Genomic DNA, 20358 nt, shown 5'->3' with positions numbered 1-20358 from the left:
TATACTACACACTCTATGGTCCTATCTGTTAATGTCACCATATTCTCAGCACCTAGAACTCTGCTGAGATTTATTGTGTGCCCAGAACACATAGAACACAATCAATATACTGTGAATTAATCGAATCCCCAAATCAGACTGAATCAACAGGCACCTCTTTATTTCTCATGTGGTTATGCTCAGACATTAAAAAAGCAAAGCAAAACAAACAAACAAACAAACAAACAAACAACAACAAACACCATGGGTTTCATGAGTTTTCTTTACTGTTGTGATGTCAGTTATGCGATAATGGGGAAAATAGTACAGTGCTTTGGTGCTAGAATGCCCTTACTATTGGTTACAGCTCAGTTGTCACTTCTAATTGGCATTTTAAAGATGGAAGTTATTAGATAGTTATCAGATTACAGAGCATAATGTGAATCCGAGTCTGTTTGAACCAGGATGGTGTTTGGAGGAGTTGATCAAATCAAATCCATCGAGTTTTCACCTGTTTTCTTGCTCTTGCTTATCCATATATAAAATGCACAGAACGTTTAAAGTAGATCTAAAGGGAGGTAAGGGTGTAGAGTGTGATTTTGGCAGCGGAAACTTCAGTGGAACACAGGTCAGGGAACACTCAAATCCAGGCAGGCGATGACGTAACAAACCCACCTGGGAATTAGCAACTACAATTAGCCTTCACATCTGGAACTAGAGCCCCTGAACAAGGAGGTTTTGTCAAACTCTGGAGCTGTCAGTGGGAATAGCAGTCAACATGGGGCCAACAAGTAAGAAAGACAGCCATGAGGGAAACCTAATATCTTGCTCCAAAGTCAGAGAAAGGAGAGATATGTTGTACAAGCAGGAAGCAAAAAGGCCTGGGAATGTGGTTTCCTGTGGAACCAAGCAGTGAGCTGGGGATGCAGGTGACAGATCCAGGAGCAGCCCCGTCACATGTGACAAGTAGTTTTTGCTCCTGCATAGACAGCAGGGACCCAGAATTCAAATTGTTCAAGACTTCTCCTTGTTCCTTAGTATCAAATCCACTCTGTGGTGTTATATTCCATAAGCAACTTTGTGTAAACTATGGAGCTTTTCTGCTGATTCTTTTTTTCTTAATAAAAATAACATGCTTTCTTTTAAATGAGACATAGGTGTGTTTAAGGTAATTTCCTGCAAACTAGCTTTTCTTTCTTCTTTTTTTTTGTATTTTATCTTTTTTATTAGATATTTTCTTTATTTATACTTCAAATGTTATCTCCTTTCCTAGTTTCCCCTCCGAAAACTCTCTATCCCTTCCCTCCTCCCTCTGCTCACCAACCCACCCACACCTTCTTCTTGGCCCTGACAGTCCGCTATACTGGGTCATATAACTTTTACAGGACCAAGGGCCTCTCCTCTCATGGATGAACAACTGGGCCATCCTCTGCTACATAAGCAGCTAGAACAATCAGTCCCACCATATGTTTCCTTTGGTTGGTGGTTTAGTCCAAGGGACCTCTGGAGATACTGGTTAGTTCATATTGTTTTTCCTCCTATGGGACTTTAAACCCCTTCAGCTCCTTGGGTACTTTCTCTTGCTCTTTCATTGGGGACCCTGTGCTCTGTCCAGTAGATGGCTGTGATCATCCACTTCTGTATTTTTCAGGCACTGGCAGAGCCTCTTAGGAGACTGCTATATCAGGCTCCTGTCAGCAAGTTCTTGTTGGCATCCATAACAGTGTCTGGGTTTGGTGATTGTTTATAGGATGGATCCCCAGGTGGGGCAGTCTCTGGATGGTCATTCCCTCAGTCTCTACTTCAATGTAACTCCTTCCATGGGTATTTCATTCCCCCTTGTAAGCAGGATCGAAGTATCCATACTTTGGCTTTCCTTCTTCTTGAATTTCCTTTTTTTTTTTTTTTTTTTTTTTTTTTTTTTTTTTTTTTGTGAATTGTATCTTGGGTATTCCAGGCTTCTGAGCTAATATCTACTTATCAGTGAGTGCATATCATGTGTGTTCTTGTGTGACTGGATTACTTCACTCAGGATGATATCCTTCAGATCCATCCATTTGTCTAAGAATTTCATAAATTCATTGTTTTTAATAATTGCATAGTACTCCATTGTGTAAATGTACCACATTTTCTGTATCCATTCCTCTGTTGAGGGGCATATGGGTTCTTTCCAGCTTCTGGCTATTATAAATAAGGCTGCTATGAACATAGTGGAGAATGTGTCCTTATTACATGTTGAAGCATCTTCTGGGTGTATGCCCAGGAGTGGTATTGTTGGATCCTCCAGTAGTACTTGCAATCGCCATCAAAATTCCAACTGAGTTCTTCACAGAGTTAGAAAGGGCAATTTTCAAATCCATCTGGAATAACAAAAACCTAGGATAGCAAAAACTATTCTCAACAGTAAAAGAACCTCTCGTGGAAATACCATCCCTGACCTCAAGCTGTACTACAGAGCAATTGTGATAAAAACTGCATGGTACTGGTACAGCGACACAAAGGTAGACCAATGGACTAGAACTGAAGACTCAGAAGTGAACCCACACACCTATGGTCACTTAACCTTTGAAAAAAGAGCTAAAACCATCCAGTGAAAAAAAGACAGTGTTTTCAACAAATGGTGCTTGCTCAACTGGTGGTTAGTGTGTAGAAGAATGTGAATTTGTCCATTCTTATCTCCTTGTACAAAGCTCAAGTCTAAGTGGATAAAAGACCCCCACATATAACCAGAGACACTGAAACTTCTAGAGGAGAAAGTGGGGAAGAGCCTCAAACATATGAGCACAGGGGGAAATTCCTGAACAGAACACCAATGGCTTGTACTGTAAGATCAAATATTAATAAATGGGACCTCATAAAGTTGCAAAGCTTCTGTAAGGCAAACAACACTGTCAAGAAGACAAAAAGGCCACCAACAGATTGGGAAAAGATCTTTACCAATCCTAAATCCAATAGAAGGCTAATAGCCAATATGTACAAAGAACTCAAGAAGTTAGAGACTCCAGAAAACCAAATAACCCTATTAAAAATGGGGTACAGTGCTAAACAAAATTCTCAACTGAGGAATACTGAATGGCCGAGAAGCACCTGAAAAAAGGTCCAATATCCTTAGTCATCAGGGAAATGCAAATCAAAACAATCCTGAGATTCCTCCTCACACAAGTCAGAATGGCTAAGATCAAAAACTCAGGTGACAGCAGATGCTGGCAAGGATGTGGAGGAAGAGGAACACTCCTCCATTGCTGGTGGGATTGTAAGCTGGTACAATCACTCTGGAAATCAGTTTGGCGGTTCCTCAGAAAATTGGACATAGCAAACTAGCTTTTCATTCAGTAACTTTGCACTACATTTAACCACACCAAGTGTTTGGAGCTAAGTACAATGCAATGTACAGATCAATACTTACAGCTCCTTCCCTTACCCATCTCAGGGTTACAGGGCCTGACTGCCTTCTCTGTGGCTGCATGCTTACTACTGTGAACATTGTCGCCACGAACATTATAGGCACTTAAAAATCTCTCCAACTGAGAACGACATGATGACCATGGGTAATCTTTGGCTTTGTTGCCCTCTCTCAATACCAGCATCAACTTCATACCAAGTGCCCATGCTCTGCTCTGCTCCCCTCAGAGCCAGCTGTGCTCACTCTGAAGACTTTTACATGTGTTACCTGCATCTTGCTTCCATGTCTACAATCTTGTGTCCTCTAGTCAATCCCTCCTGCAGGAATCTGTCTGAAATCCAGCCTCACTTTGTCACTAGCAGCATGGACAGAGGCACAGCTCCAGTCCCTACCCTCTGTCTTCCTGACAATCGAGCAATAGTTCTCAACCTTCCTAATGCTGTGACCCTTTAATACAGTTCCTCATGTTGTGTGACACCCTAATCATAAAATTATTTTTCTTGCTTCTTCATAACTGTAATTTTGCTACTGTTATGAATTCTAATGTAAATATTTGTGTTTTCCAGTGGTCTTAGGAGACCCCTGTGAAAGGGTCATTTGACCCACAAGAGGGTCATGACCTACAGGTCGAGAACCACATAAAGAGGGCTAAAGAATAAAGAAGAGTGTTTTTTTTTTTAATTCAGCTGAAACTAGGGTCCATACAGAGCTTTAACAGAGAGAAGAATTCCAGGATGAGTGAGTAAGGATCAGAAAGGGACATCTTTAATGCAGATCCTAAGCACAGGAATTAACAGAGAGAAGGATGCTTAGAGAAAGAAGAAGGAAGCAAAGTTAAGGGTGGCTGTGGGTTCCGCATCTTATTTAAGAGCTTATGATGTTCCAAGTGCTCACAGGTACGAGGCACAGAGCCATAGAGAAGGCTATCAGGCCCTGTAACCCTGGGACTGGCGAGTGAGCATGCCACGAGCATTGCGAGGGAGGGGTCCAGGTTTCATTTTGTGAACATTTCTCTCTTTTGTAAATAATGCTGTAAGGAGTATTTACAGAGGGACTTGTCCAGACTTAGGAATGAGGGGGAGCGCTGAGAACTCCAGGTTGCAGATCCCATGCAAGCACATTTTATTTACTATGTTTGACATCCTTGTTTGAGATGTCTGCAGAAAAGCAGACTACCTCAGTTGGCAATATTTTGTTTCATCACTAGTGCCAGAAATTCCTGGCCTTTTTTCCAGAGGAAAAAAGACCCATGTCGTTACAATTCTCCCAACTTCCTATCCAGGCTCAATTAGACCGTAGAAGGCATTTCAATGCTTTGATGGTCCCCATTTCCAGTCCCTCCAAAGGATACCGACCAATCACCTTGCCTATGGTCAAAGGTCCCCACAGTTCTCACCTTTCTAGGTCAGCCTCCTCCTTTGCCACAGAATCTTCATTTCTTTTTCCTCCCCCATATGTACCATATTTTCATTTGGTACATATGGGACATATGCACCATATTTTCATTTGGTACATATGGGACATATGTACCATATTTTCATTTGCCATGGGCTAGGAATACTTCTCCTTACTTTGTCCACTGTGTGAGTTTGCTTTCTTGGCCCAATATCTGACATAACCAGCTGGAAAGGAGAAGGATATGTGGCCTAGTGGTTTCAGAGGTTTCCGCCCATCACAATGGAGAGGGCATTGTTGGAGGGCACAAACACATGTGTGCACCTGCAAGAGGAGGCCCAGAGGACAACTGTGTCTGTACCCACACACATACAGCTGTAGGCTGGTGCTGCATCTTAGAAACTAAGTACTCCACTATAACATCTACCTTTATTATTATGCCCCAAGCCATTTCCTCTGGGGATTTTTCTTAGATGTCCATGACATCATTAGCCACCATCTCTTCTGGGTTATCCCCCTGTCTTCCTCATGGCTCATTATCCCAGCAGGGTCTTGGAACCCTGCTGGTTCAGGAGACATTTCACAAGATTATATCTTACATCAAAAGAAGCCTCAGTCACTTGGAAGACCTTGAAAAGAAAGTAAAATACAGTTATGGAACCACCATCTACCTCATATTAAGGCAGGGTCTCTCATTTTGCCTGGAGCTCACTCAGTAGCCTAGGTTGGTTGGTCAGTGAGCTCTGGGGGTCCACATGTCTTTACCTCCACAGTACAGGGATGTCAATTATGCACCACTAAGCATGATTTAAGTATGTTTTTTAGTGAGTTCTGGGGACCAAACTCATTTTCACATCACATACACTGAGCCATATTTCATCTGGTGCTGAGCAGAAAACTGGAGCCTTGTCCATGCTAAGCATGTGTCCTAACACCAAGATGCACCCCCAAACTTTGAACAGTGTGATTCTTTCCTCTTGGCTGTTACCATGGCTTTGTACCTTATTAATTATTTCTTTTCTGGTAGTAGTGTCTTGTCTTTACGGTTGTTAAACTGGGATCTAACTTCTACTTAAAGACCTACAACATTCTGGTCCCTCAGAACTCCTGCATGGTCCTGAGACTGTTAGAACACAGTTTACTTCCCTTTACAAGGCTACAGCATTCAGCCTTCTAGTCTGGCACATGCATCATGCTGTCACAGTAAGACTTCCAGAGCCTGTTTGGAGATGGATTAATTATTTAAAATGTGAAAGATGTGTCTTGGGCAAAACAAACAAATTTGATGGGAAAATGAATTAGCTTCATGAAACTCACCTCTCTAGCTAGAGACCGGATGCATTCCTGAGTTCTTTAGAGACCACCTTTTTCAGAAATGGGATCTTCAGGGAGGTGGAAGAAGAGCTCAGCCAAAAACGTGCTTGTGTATGAATGGAAACCAGGTCTGAAAGGGGAAAAAAGTAGGGACTATGAATCTGTGGTTCATGTGCAGGCTGTTTGCAATGGGTTGCTGGCTTGAAGCAGACACCACATTCTAGAGTTTCCACAATCCCTTCAGTGTTCTTCAAGGGTGAGATTCAGCCAAGTCCCAGTGACATTTATGGGGCCATACTTAGCGCGAAGCATTGAGGTATTTCACGGATTTTCTACAGCTGCTAAGAACACGTCATAGTTCAGTTTAATAGGAGAAATGGATATTTAAGTAGACATGAAAGAAAATAGGATTTTCCTTGGACTTTTCTCATAGTTGAAAAAGACTCATATGACTATGTATTTACAGTCACCAAATCCAGCACCTTAGAGGTGGCATGTCAGAGTAGAGGCAAGCATGTGTGTGCCTTGAGTTACTGACTTCATTCCCAGCATTAGAGAGCCCAATGATTGACAGGTGTTTTCTGGTCTTTGTGACAATTTGCAGAAAAATGCATGTGTGACATAAAAGTATAATGGGGATTTTATTTGGGGTTAGAGGGAAACAGAAGGATATGGGAGACAGATCGAGACTGGATGATAGATAGGATATGGTGGTGGGTATGGCTCAAGTACACAATGTAATATGAAATGTAGTGAACTCCATTCTTTCCTTCCTTGTGAACAATGACTATATAGACTAACAAAACAATAATGTACAATGGAAGTCAACACTTAAACATATGCTCATTTGTAGATGTCTTGAAAAGATAGCACCAATTTGAAGTGGGTGTGAAAGAATGCATTTGGTAATTATAACGCCCCCTTCTGTTCAGTAGTCTAGCTATAAAAGAAATAGCATTGTTAAATACAAGATGAAGATAGTTTGCAGGATCCTCTGTTTCTTGCTTCTCTTTTCTTGCTCTCATTTTCCATTTACGTAAAGTTGTGCAGTTTCGGGGAGAAGACTGTCTACATGGGCACTCTACACTGCTAGGAAACATATGCATTCGAGTCACCTGTGTAGAGCTGTGTTTCATACCGAGGCCTGGCCACTGCCAGCCATGCGTGGTGATGGATTGGTGTTGCGAGCGTGCCCTGATGGTGGTCTCTAGAACGGGCTTCCTCCTGAGGGTGAGAAGGGCTATTTAGTGCGATGAAATACTACTCTGCCACAACTTCCTCCCTCACAATTCAATCATGGAAAATCCTTCCCCAGCGCTGTCACTGAAATCATTACACTCAGAATTAAACATGGTGTAATGGAGCCGCTGACAAGACCCTGAGGTCCTATTGACATGCCAGGTCTCACATTAATAATCAGCTTTTCTGTGTAGTGGAAAGGAAAAGACCTGCAAATTGGGGGCTGGCTTTTTTTTTGTTTTGTTTTTGTTTTTGTTTTTGTTTTTGTTTTTGTTTTAACCTCCCTTCTGAAGTCATGTAATCACTCCTTGCTCCTGATTCTCTTTCAAATGTTGATTTGCAGCCTTGTGACTTCCCAGGTCACCAGGGCTGCTCAGCCTTCTCCCTTACCTTAAAACCCAAACCAGATCTGCATCACCCCAAGCCTCCTGTGCCTTGCTCTCTGCCAGCTCTGCCTTTTCATCCCTTGCTCACACATCTGTTATCCACCACCACACATTGGCATTTTGTCCTTTTCCTCATATTTCTTCTGGTGTTGTGGCTTGGTCCTTCCTTTTATGTCTTCCCAGAGTCCCCAGTTCTTCTCCTTGTTCCATGAAGGCCATGAGATGCAGAGCAATGAGAACAATCTTCACAGTGAATGACAGTGGCCCGATCTTTATTTCCCCATCTCCCTAGTTAAGTGACATCCATGCCTGACTATGGATGGGCCCACTGATTGACAGACCGGTGCAGGCATTCATAGCTGTTGTGATTTAGTGATTGTAAAAGCTGTGTCTTGGCCTTCCCCAAAATGACATTTTGAAACTTTCTCCTATTTTCTATCTCTCAAATCCTTTCTGTCTTTTCTTGCACAGTGTTCTCTGAAGCTTGGAAGAAGTGATATTACTTGTCTGAAGTTAAGCATTTATCTATCACTTATTCTCAGCTCCTACCTTGTTCATTCATGAATCTCTGAATTAACCACTGTGTTCACTGAAAAGAGAGATTTCTCAGATTAAGGCTGAGACCAATACATATATATCTATGAGTGAAAGCATAAATATTTAAAAGAGAATCTTGGTATTATGGCAATTAAGATCTCCAAGAATACTCAGTTCTATACCCCGTAACTTTCCTCACATGAGTTTTCAACCAGTTTTATAAGCATATAGTCTCTCCCATGGAGTGTGTCTTGAATTCAACCAGAAAGAAGTTGGTTACCCTCACAATAGTTGTTCCACTATTAAAGAAGTGGGTACATCTTGCCTGGCAGGCTTGTACCATAGATCACGGATTTCAAAACCCCTTAAAATAATGTACATTTCAAATCTAGCCTGGAATTTGGTGGCATCAGCTTCTGGAAATGCTTTAGTAGCCGAATTACAAATCACACCTACCTGGAGAGATTGCCTTTAATGTCTACACTAAGTCCGGAGACAGTGATGGTATCTCTGGAGAGCAGCAAGACCTGTGGAGAGGAGGGCAACTTCACCCCACAGTCCTAGCATGCACTGGGAAGAGAGCTGCACAGGAATATAAAGGCTGGAGGGGAACAAGGGAAGACAGAAAAAAGTGACTTGGAATAAACACACGCTTGAGAGTAGACTGATACAGGAACTCCCTGGAGGCAGAGTCAGTGTATTCCCAAGAGCACCCCCTGTTTTTAACAAAATCTGCAATGCTCAGATTGTATTCTTGGCAAAGAGCCATGTATGAGTCTTTACTGGATTATGATCAGTGTGTGTGCTACCTGTACTGAACTGACACAGAATCCTGTCTCCCAAGTATAACATCTCCTACATAAATCATTGTTTTCAGTAAAATTAAGCAACCTTATAGAATTACACAGCACTAACGTAGGTAACTGCTTCTTTTTGAGTGCTTGGATATATTCCTGTCTAAGGACTCTGTTTAGACAGGCCGAGGTTAGCTGTGTTGGTGGAATTTTCTATTTGTAGCCTATACAACAATTGAAGTGAATAAACTTGGATCTTGAAGATTTCTGCATGCTTACAATCCAAATAATCTACAAACTTACTAGTTTTGTATTTTTTTATAAGTCAAGAAAAGAGAGATTAGTTCTACCTTAAAAGAGCTATGAAGCTGATCTTTCCTGCAAATTATACAGTTAATTAAATTATAGGCCTAGGGGTTAAAGAATTATGTGAGGTTAGCTTTCTATTTATAGCTTAGAAAATCAGAGGAAATTTAATTTGAGGTTAAAGACTATGTAATAAGAATTTGACCCAAAATGGAAGTAATAGGAGAAAATAGCATATGTGTTGAGATAACTTATGCATAAACTATGATGAGCCTAGAAATATTACAAAATGACCTCCTGTTTAATCTTTAGTTAAAATGACAGTTTAAGATTTTAAGATATTTGTTATACATGATTAATTATGCACAAAGGATTTTACATAGACCTGTGTCTGGTTATATAAGCCCAGGATCCTCCTTACTCTTGAGATATTAAGGCAGGGCAATTTGAAAGCTCAGGGCTATTCTGGGCTATAGATCAAATTCAAGAGCATTCTAAGAGACTTAGTGAGATCCTTCAAAAATAACAACAACAACAACAACAACAACAAACAAACAAACACCCAAATAAGCAAACAGGAAATAAGTAAAATCCAGTGGGGTGGAGTCACTCAGCATAAAGCATTTTAACGCATTAATTCATTTTGTCTTCCTGTGAACTCATCAGTATTATCCCCACTTATAGATGGAGATAAAGACAAGGAAAAAAAGGACTTTGTAAGCATGAGGGTTGCCGGGGTGAAAAGCGGCAGAGCCAAGATTCAAACTCAGCTCACTTCTCAGGAGAACTTCAACTCTGACCCGTAGCCTGTGGCACTAGTGGGCTGGCAGAGAGCACTATCTTAGGGTGGATGTACAAAAGGCTGTGTATGAATAGCCTGGAGCTGCAACCCATTACAGGTGGTAGCAAAACAAATAACAATGAATTTAGAATAAATGAAAAATATTGGACTCTGCTCCCTAAAAACAACACTGTATAGTAATACTACTCCCATCTTGAAGTTTTTATTTAAAAACTATTATAATTTTTTTTTACAGTAAAATTTCAGGGCCTGATAGCACAAGGTTCTGTATAAACTGTGTTTTACATTGAAGTTGACATTTCTTCATCTTGTTTGCATTCATCATCTAACCAATGGTGTGATTTAAATATAATTTATCTCCTCCCAAACACATGCTAAAATTTAATCTCCATTGTGAGATACTACAAGAGTTGAAACCTACTGAGTGTGGGAGCCTTTGGGCGCAGTCAGGATTAGATAGGGTCATTCAGGACTACCCTTAAGATTAAACACTAGTGACTTCATAACAAAAGAAAAACAGCATCCTGTGGAGGTCCAACCAGTGTCAGGATTCTGCAGCAAGAGATTGGTGCCCCTGCCCCCCTCCCCCCAAAAAAACCTTCTTTTCTTTGTAAGTAGATTACTCAGTATGAACTATTATATGGTCAGCCACCAAAACCAGGTTGAACTATGAACCAATAAAAAAAAAAAAATCTCCCCAAGAGGTGTTACCTTTGTAAATTTTTTCATAGTCGTGGTAAATCCGAGCCCTGAAGAATTGGGGAAAATCAGCTACTATCACATCCCTTGGCAGTGGAGGTGAAATTCATAGCCACTCAAACGCTACACATCTTCCTCCTTCTGCCACAGGATTAGATTTGGAACAAGAGGGGTGAGAAACCTTTTCATCCCTGTTCCTTCCTTTGCCTCGTAGGTCGCTACCCTCAGGAGAACAAGGGCACCTACATCCCTGTGCCTGTAGTGAAAGAGCTGCAAAGCGGAAAGTGGGGAGCCAAGGTTATCATGAATGAGGACCGGTCGGTGCGACTTTCCGTTCAGTCTTCTCCGGAATGCATTGTGGGGAAATTCCGCATGTATGTTGCAGTCTGGACTCCCTATGGCATCCTGCGTACTCGAAGAGACCCAGAAACAGACACATATATTCTCTTCAACCCTTGGTGTGAAGGTAAGGAGCAAGGATTCTATTTTCTCATCTTAAGAAGTTCCCACGATTCCAAATTGTAGGAACTCACCTATGAAGGAGTAAAAGGGGTTTTCCAAAGAACCTATCTCTCTCTGACACAATTACTTACTTTTGTGTTATGAGGGCCAAATACATGACAAGAAGCAGCTTGGGGAAGGAAGAATTTCGTTTGGCTCATGGCCTGAGAACAAAGTCCACCATAGTGGAGAAGGCATAGTGGCCAGGCACAGCGATTGTGCAGTCAGGAAGTGACAACAGACACATGCCAGAGCTCATTTGGAGTTCTTTCGACACACTACTCAGTTTTGGGTGTTCCTCATGAGTAGTGACACCACATTTAGGGTGTGACTTTATGGCTTCAGTTAAATTATTCCAGAAATGTCTCCTAATGATTCTAAAGTCAGTCATGTTGGATTAATAATCACCCTGACGTACACTGTTTTCTCAAGACTAAAAGTGAGAGAGATGCAAAATGTATCCTCAGTGTAAGTGAACTGAACGCCGCTACACATTTATCTCAGGAATTAATTAAAGATTTCTTAAAATTGCATAGTAAGTTCCTTATGGACCTGTGGTATCATCTCAGTACATTATTTGTTCTGTAAGCAAAAAATTGACTTATTAAACTCGACATTCACAACTAATAGAACCCAAGACTCCACTTTAAAAAAAAAAAACCCTACAGCTATGGAAATGGTAGACCTAGTATCATCCTAATTCAGGAACATAAAGGTCTACAGGGGCCCCATAGAGTTGTTTAGCTCTGGGTATGTCTACATTTTACAAACCACTGGCCTGCAAATACAGATGCATAACTGTAAATATACTTTAACTATATTTTAACATTCTATTACTTAATTTCTAATGTAATTTTGAATTATTCCCATATGCTGCTGGAGCTTAACCCAGTTATATCGAGATTACTCAGTTGGGTTCAATGAGCTCCCTGTTAAGTCAATGTAAAACCTTAAACCACACAGGACTTTCCCCTATCCCTCATTTCTCCTCTTCCGGGCCTCCCTGTTGTTCTCATAGACAGTGTGGACTGAGAGGGGCATCTATTGTTAGCTCTGTGGCAATGGAGCTGTTTGATATCTGAGAGCTCAGGGCAGGAGACTCCTCCTATCAGACTATGGGAGTTGGACTTATCGCTCTCCAAACATCTTCCAAACACGAATCTGTGCTATTTTTATTTTGTATAGCCCTTTGTTTGAGAAAATTGCTTTGGACCTGGATTTTCTGATGTAGCTCTAGACAATAACAAAGCAGCAGTGTTTTCTGCTTCTGTTAAACATACGCCAAGATCTCTGTCCTTTAGCTTAATTTTTCCAATAATCTTGGGGCATACAACTGAGCTGTTCCCCTAACCACCAGCTCTCATTGTCACCTACATAGTACTTTATCTACACATACAAGACCCATGTTCAAGGTTGATGAGAGCAAGAGATGCCATTTGGGCCATGCATAGCTCAAAGATGGAATCCTGTTCATAGAAGTTTCATCAATTATATATTAGGCATTTTGCAACTGGGACATGGTGTGCTCTTTGCAGAGTTGGGGAACAGAGGTGCCAACCAAGGGGCTGAATTGGAATTGATAGCAGGAATGACCAGCAACTGTGTGAATCTAAATAGGACAATCTGAGTGCATTTGAGGGTTATATAGGCCTGGACAAGACACATTGTCAAGAGAGAAAAGGAAGAATAGTATAGCATAGCATAGTATAGTATAGTATAGTATAGTATAGTATAGTATAGTATAGTATAGTACAGTACAATATAGTATAGTATAGTACACTATAGTATAGTATAGTACACTATAGTATAGTATAGTACACTATAGTATAGTTTAGTAAAGTATAGCTAGCATTTCAGAGTCTAGTAGAGGAAGTGATAAAGATAAATGACACTAAAAAATTATGTAAAAAGGCTAAGAAATTCATACTTTAAAAATCCACATTTATAAAATTAATCAGGGGGTTGTAACTACAAAAAGACAGTCATGAGCTTCATGTACCTACCCAGGATGTTTGAGGAGTGACACAATCTATCCAAGTTTAGTTTGTTCACGGTTTTATGGATTATGTCATCCATGTAATATGTGGTCACTCCTCTTGAGAAAAAAAATAGTCTAATGGTTTTGCCTGACATAGTGATTTTCCAGAGGAGCCATCCAAGAGGTAGAGACCTTGTGATTTTTAACAGCCTCACTGCTCTCTAGGTCTGCTCTTGTATGCGTGATAAAGAACTTCTGGATACACTGCATTCAGAATGTCTGTCCTGTGCCCTAAATCCCAAAGATCTTCAAATGATTCCTGAAGACACTTGAGAAACACTGGCTCTAGAGGCAAATCAGCCTGGACAGGCTTGGGGGATGAGGTGAAGGGTCTGAGGGAGGTGGCCTAGGGAATCTCACTGAGTGGTGATCATGGCACTTGCATGATTGAAGATGCAGATTCATTAACAGAAAATTCGCCAAGACCCTAGAAAGTGGTTCATACAAGAGATGAACCTTGGTGCAAGTGGAAAAAAAAATAACTAAGAAGATAAAACTGTGGAAACAGAGTCAGGTGGAGTAAGGTGCTGGCAGTAAGGCATCCCCAGTGTGGCAGGGGGGTGACTAATGTGACAGTGAATCCTGGGTTGAAAAATTGCACCAGCACACACAACATCTGAGAGAAAATATTCAGCTGTTCTCCTGGGGCACTTCGGGCTGCTTCACATTCATAGGCAATTTATCCTCCTTAATCACGAAATCATTAATGGGGATCGATAGCACCGTCAGTCTGCTAGGGCCAGGGGTAGATGCGATGAGAATTCCTGCATAGTGTTTTAAGTGAATGTTGCTAACAGAGCTTCAAGTCTGTTCTACCAGGGAGCTTTTCACTGGAGTGCTGGCCTCAGAACTGTTCCCATAAAGGCAGTAGGAGTGAGTTGGGCACTTATTGTGAATTTATCTTGTTCTGACCACTGAGGAACTATGAATTATTGAATGTATTTCACTATTTAAATGTCAGATGTTCCATTTTAGTACTGTGCCATTACTGTCAGTGAGTGAGTTCTGAAAGATTTAGATCTCTAGTGATTTTGTCTATCACCCTGGGTCAGTGTTTAGTGTTTATTTGGGTCACATCAGTATGTGTGTATTGACTACACATTCCAGAGGGTTCTACCCTCTTGACAACTTGTCTTCATCCCTGATTTTCCCTTATTTAGTTTAACCTCACATCCCCAGCATCCCACACGGTGCCTGGATGCATACTTAATGCTTTATAAATGTTTACAGCATTTATTTAATAACTCCAAGTAAACAGATGTAGGTTCACCAAACTATATCACTGCCACAGATCAGACATAAATGTAATCTTAGAACTTACCATATTGTAAAGAGAAAAAGAAAAACACAGGGTGGGTTGAGCTTCATATCTGAATAATATATGTGTAGATCCCTCTATCAGTACCCAATACCATGTCATCCTCTAGGATTCTTGCCTCATTCATTCCACAACATTTTTACATTTCCTTTGAAGCAAGTAAATTGAGTTAACTTAAAGTAAAGAAATTAATGCTTGTCATTTAATGCATGTTTTTGATAGAAATCAATAAATATGGACACCCTGTATTTTATTATTAAAATCTACCTTTCAACTATTTGCTTAGTAATTGCACATGGTCATTAGGACTCTGGTACAGAACAGACTGGGATTCTCAGAGGAACAATGACAAATAGCCCCTGCTCAGGAGGCCCTTGAGCCTACATTCAGAATTCAGGCCAGAGCCATTTAGCCATCAATCTACTGATGTAGATAGTATGTCTTGCCCGTGGCCATGGCAACACAATAACCTATGAAAGGAACAACAATATTGCGTATTAATTTGTAGATATTAAGGGCTCTCACTGCTTAATTCAGCTCTAGAGACGGGCACTAAGAATGACGGAAGTTTGCTCTTTTAGAAATACTAACAGGATTTTACAAATGAGGTGTCAATAAAATCTAATTACAATTGTAAAAAAAAATAGTAGTGCTAAAATAAGTCATGGCCAGACAAGAGCATAAAACAGGGTCCTCAGACCAAGTTGGAGCTGAAGACAGAGCAACCAGTGGCTTGTACCTTACTCAACCCTGAGAACACCACCACACACTAGCACATCAGTTACTAAATCATCTCTCAGTATATTATAATGCTGTGTTTGCTTAGACTCAAAAGCCCACAAACCAGGGCCTGCAGAATGACATATAAACTCTAGCTCTACATGGCAATTGTAGCTGGACCTGTGGGCAAAATCCTGGAAGATGCACAGAGCTTCAATTCTCTGAGGCTTCAGATTCTACTTTGGTTATAGAAAGTCCTCTCTCTGCCTCTTTCCCTCCCTCCCTCCCTTCCTTCTTCCTTCCTTCCTTCCTTCCTTCCTTCCTTCCTTCCTTCCTTCCTCCCTCCCTCCCTCCCTCCCTTCCTTCCTTCTTCCTTCCTTCCTTCCTTCCTTCCTTCCTTCCTTCCTTCCTTCCTCCCTCTCTCTTTCTTTTTTCTTCCTTCCTTCCTTCTTTCATTCCTTACTTTCCCTCCCTCCCTCCCTCCCTCCTTCCCTCCCTCCCTCCCTCCTTCCTTTCCTTCCTTCCTTCCTTTTTATTCTTCTCTCATACAGTAACTACATCCTGACCACAGCCTCCTTCCAGTTAACTCCCACATGCTCTTTTTCTCAGATCCACTGCTCTTCTGTTTCACCTCAGAAAAAACCAGGTCTCCCAGTGATATCAACCAACACAGTATAACAAGATACAATTAAGACAAACCCTCATGCCAAGACTGGATGAGGCAACCCAGTAGGAGAAAAAGTTTCTTATGAGCAGGCAAAAGAGTCAGAGACACATCCACCTCCACTTTTAGAAACCCAACTAAAATCCCAAACTAAACAATCACAGCACGTATGCAGAAGACCTGGCACAGACACACGCAGGCTCTGTAACTGCTTCAATCTCTGTGAGCCTCTATGAACCCTGCTGGGAATTAATGAGGTAAGGAAGATAGCTAAATCACTCATTCCACCATCTGAATCATCATTCTTTCTAGACCAAGTGAGCATCATTTCAAATGGTACTGAAATCAGAAGAGACCCAAGGCAGCTCACAGGAATGTTTCTTCTACAAGATGGTTCTGGAAGGTGGGAGGATGAAAGGCTCTAATCTAGAGTCACATTCATGCATGTGGCTTCTGTTTACTTCTATGGGATAATTTTCATAGTCTTCAAAGCACGAGCATAGGTTATATCTTCCTAGCTCCTGTGTTTTGGAAAAGTGTGACCTTTGGCTAGGTGTGGTGATGTACAAAGGTAATTCCAGCATGAGGCTGGGAAGATGATACAGAATTACTGTTGAGGGCCAGCCTGGGCTACATGATGAGCTTTTCTTGTTCTCTCAAAAGAAGAAGAAGAGACGAAGTGGGGGTGGAAGAAGAAAAAGAGAGAGAAAAATAAAAAAGAGAATTGGAGGGGAGAAGACTTTAAGGAAAGAGGAAGGGAGAGAGGATAGGGTCACCCTCATTTACCCAAAGCTCAGAGTCGGAGCTCAGGGAGTATCTGCCAGCTGAATTGATGAACACCACACCAAGAGGCCAACATCGAATTGTCATGCTCATATTTCAAAAAAGAAACAGGCCTGCTGATATCACATGAATTGGTTAAGGTCATATAGAAAATTAGGAAACAAACTGGGACAAACACTTGGGTGTCTGGATCCATTTATAGTGACTATTGTATTTTCAAGACAGAAGCCATTTATTAAGCTTGACACAAACTAAGGTCATCAGGTTTGATTGTGAGCATGTCTGTGGGGAATTTTCTTGAATAACGATGGATGTGAGAGGGCTCATTCCACTTGGGCAGTGTCACTGCTATACAGGTAGTTCTGGGTTGTATAAGAAAGCAGGCTGAGCAAGCCATGGGAGCAAGCCAGTAAGCAATGGTCCTCCATGATGGGCTTCAGCTCCTGCCTCCAGGTTTCTGCCTTGAGTTCCCTGAGTAGAAGGCTGTAAGAGAAAGTCAACCATTTCCCCCTACAAGTTGTTTTTGGTCACCGTGTTTATCATAATAGAAAGTCAACTAGACTATGTATCTAGAGAAACGTTTAGATGGCCAGGAGACACAATTCTGTGCAACCATTTGTCAATATTGGAAAGTCATACAAACACACAGAAGGAAAACGAGGTTGATAGCTGTGAGATCAGTTGAAAACTCTTCTTTAGGAGAAAAGGAGAAGAAATGAAAGTGTGCCAATACAGGCACAGGTTCCCTCAGAGGATACAGCTAAGCAAAGAATCGCTGGCATTTTCTTTGTAGAATTGCTTCATGAATAATAGTTTACTTTCTGAAGACACATAAACTAAAAAGTCCTCAGCCAGCCAAGCCAACAAAGTAGTACACACCAAATAAACTCACAAGCTGGTGCATGTTATAGCACCATGCATCATGTTTCCAGAGAACAATAATGGCCCAGTCACTAAAGACCCTCTAGTGTCTCATCGGTCCCCTTCTATACTGGAGTTAACAGATATAAGACAAAGGACTCCTGAATGGCTATAGCAGACTATCAAGATGGAAGCGGTTTGGGACCTTCCAGAATAAAATGACCAGATTCTGGAAATGCCTTTCTTTATGATTCCAGTGTGTTCTATTGTCAGAAGCAAAAAACGTCATCTCTAGCATGCCTGCAGGGCACACAGCCAGCAGGTTCATCCCTCTTCTGATTCGTCTCAACTTTCACAAAAAAGGGATGCCAAGCAATGAAAGGGAGGTCAGCCAAAGGCATCCTGACCCTTCCTGTGAATCTATGCCTTCTCAGAAATAGTGACTGCTATCTTTTGCCTTTTTGAAGGGCTTGGAGACATTGTTATTCCTAAAGGATGAGAAGCAAGACCAACCCTTGATGGAAATGCCTTTCCACCACCACAGTTTCTTTGATCCTTCAGCTATTGTTTTGCTAAACCCATACTCTTAGTGGTATTAGACATGGGACCTGCTTTAACTTTAAAAGAGTGTGTAAATACCAGGAGTTTTTCAACCTACACACTGATGAATGGCTTCCTTCTCCCAAAGGGGCTATATAGATACTAAAAAATCAATGGGCCTGGCATTTGTCCTTATATGTCTGTTTTAAAGTCTTCCTTATTCTGGATGAGAGGCCAGTGGTAATGCCCAAAGGGATGCCCAAAATCAGGCTTATATGTGAGTCTTAAATATTTTGCAGCCCACAATTTTCTTTTATTTTTTAACTACCACAAAATTCTCAGCAAAGGAACAGTAAAATAAATGAGGCAGTCATTCTTTACTACTGCCACGTGGATGTTGTTAGTCACCCCGGAAGGGTGGCTATTTACAGGGCATTCTGAGGTGTTCCGTGACAGATCTGTCAGGGAAAACAGATGGAGAGACTGTGCCACATCCGCCAGTGGCACCTTGTATAATCTGTTTACCTCCAAGTTTAATCTCAGTGAGGGTCCTTTGCCAAAGGTTACTGAGAACCCAGTCCTTAGTAGACCCAAGATAGCATTTGGTTCTATCAGCCACCTACTCCTAACTCCCCTCTCTATGCCCTCACCCAAAGCTCCCTCACAAGTGCACACCCGCCATCACAGCTACCAAGCAGTCAAATTGTGGGACTTCTAGAACAAAGATTAGCTGTTAGTTTCTTTTCCTTATGCAGTGTCCACTTGGCTAAGCAGAAATCAAATTTCCCTTGGGACTGATAAAACCCACTCCCCTTCTGGAACCAATCCCAAATATTAAAACAAATAAAAACAACCACTTCCAGCCAAATATCTAAAGATAAACATGATTACATTTTCCTATTTTTATTATCCCTTCTAAAAAGTGAGTTTGGGGAGTTTCCATAGTGAAGTCCTTTTTATTTTTTTATTTTTATTTATTTATTTATTTATTTTGATTCATCTTTAACAGCTGCATTTTAAAGGGACAGAACAGAATAAAACAGGGGACATAAAATGCAGCTTTCTACCCTTAATCTTCTTTTAAAATCATAAATAAATTTAAAATTAAAATTGGGTTTCCCATTCCTTACCTTGTTGAGGATTCATGATTATGCCTGCCTGATTTCAGGTAAGATTTAAGTCAGGGTATCCTAGTGTGGGTCATAGAGCTCTGCCTGTTCACAGATCTCAGATTTATAACATCCCATCAATAGTAACTCACAGCACAATGGTAAAGTCTTATTTTTTTGGACCTCTCTCACAGTCTAAGCTAAAGACATTGTCTTTATCTCTTAAGTCTGCAACAGGCATTTACTCACTTCCTACTGTGTGCGTGTACCTTCCTTACCATGGTGGACCTACTGTGTTGGTGGCATGGGAGACAGTAAACAATCAAATCCTGGTTTCAAATCTCACTAGCGTTGTGGCCTTGGGAAACTCACTTGCCTGCTCTGGCCTCAGCTTTCTTGGGTGAAAAATGCATCTAGTGTAGTATCTTTCTCATCTCATCTCTCCTTCATGAGTTTCAATGAGTTAGTTGGGGTAGGGTTGGTAGTTTCTTTGTGCATTTTGGAAGGGATGGTCTCATATGTGGCCCAGTCTTACCCTCAAATTAACAATTCTCCTGCCCCAGCCTCCTGAATGTTAGAGTTATATAAAATGTTAAAAGTTTATGGCAGATACTAAATATATATTTGTTTAGTAAATAATCAGATTTGCAGTGAGTGAAGGGCCATCTTCAAGTAGAAAAAAAAAATGTTCCTCCAACACCATTGACAAATAAGAAATCAAGGCTTAATCCAGCCTGGTATGGAAATGACACAAGAAAACTTAAGTTCTAGTCATATGACATGTAATGAAGACATGAAGACATTGATAATTGCAGCCTTATTGTTCTTAAAGAGAAATTAACACATCTAAGTTGGGTGTAAAATGGACAGGGTGGTACAGGCCTATAAAGTCAATACTCGAGAGACTATGGCAGTAGGATATTGAGTTTATACCCAGACTACATAGTAAGACCCTATCTCCAAAATAAAG

General features: G+C 41.1%; 1 protein-coding gene and 1 long non-coding RNA gene across 3 annotated transcripts in view; one reads left to right on the top strand and one right to left on the bottom strand.

Moving 5' to 3' along the window:
- F13a1 (coagulation factor XIII, A1 subunit) overlaps nt 1–20358 on the top strand; it is a 183067-nt gene that overhangs the window by 50091 nt on the left and 112618 nt on the right. For both annotated transcript variants that reach the window (NM_001166391.1, NM_028784.3), the window contains 1 exon segment: nt 11069–11320. In NM_001166391.1, coding sequence (NP_001159863.1) covers nt 11069–11320 — 252 coding nt within the window.
- On the bottom strand, nt 1880–11069 carry Gm30240. The gene is made up of 4 exons (XR_382191.3): nt 8710–11069; nt 7207–7315; nt 6095–6221; nt 1880–2339 (listed from the first exon to the last, which is right to left on the bottom strand). It is a non-coding gene; the product is annotated as a predicted gene, 30240 (long non-coding RNA).

Source organism: Mus musculus, chromosome 13, assembly GCF_000001635.26.
Source record: "Mus musculus strain C57BL/6J chromosome 13, GRCm38.p6 C57BL/6J".
In the NCBI taxonomy this organism is placed as follows: Eukaryota; Metazoa; Chordata; class Mammalia; order Rodentia; family Muridae; genus Mus; species Mus musculus.
This window is presented reverse-complemented; position numbering and strand designations above follow the sequence as displayed.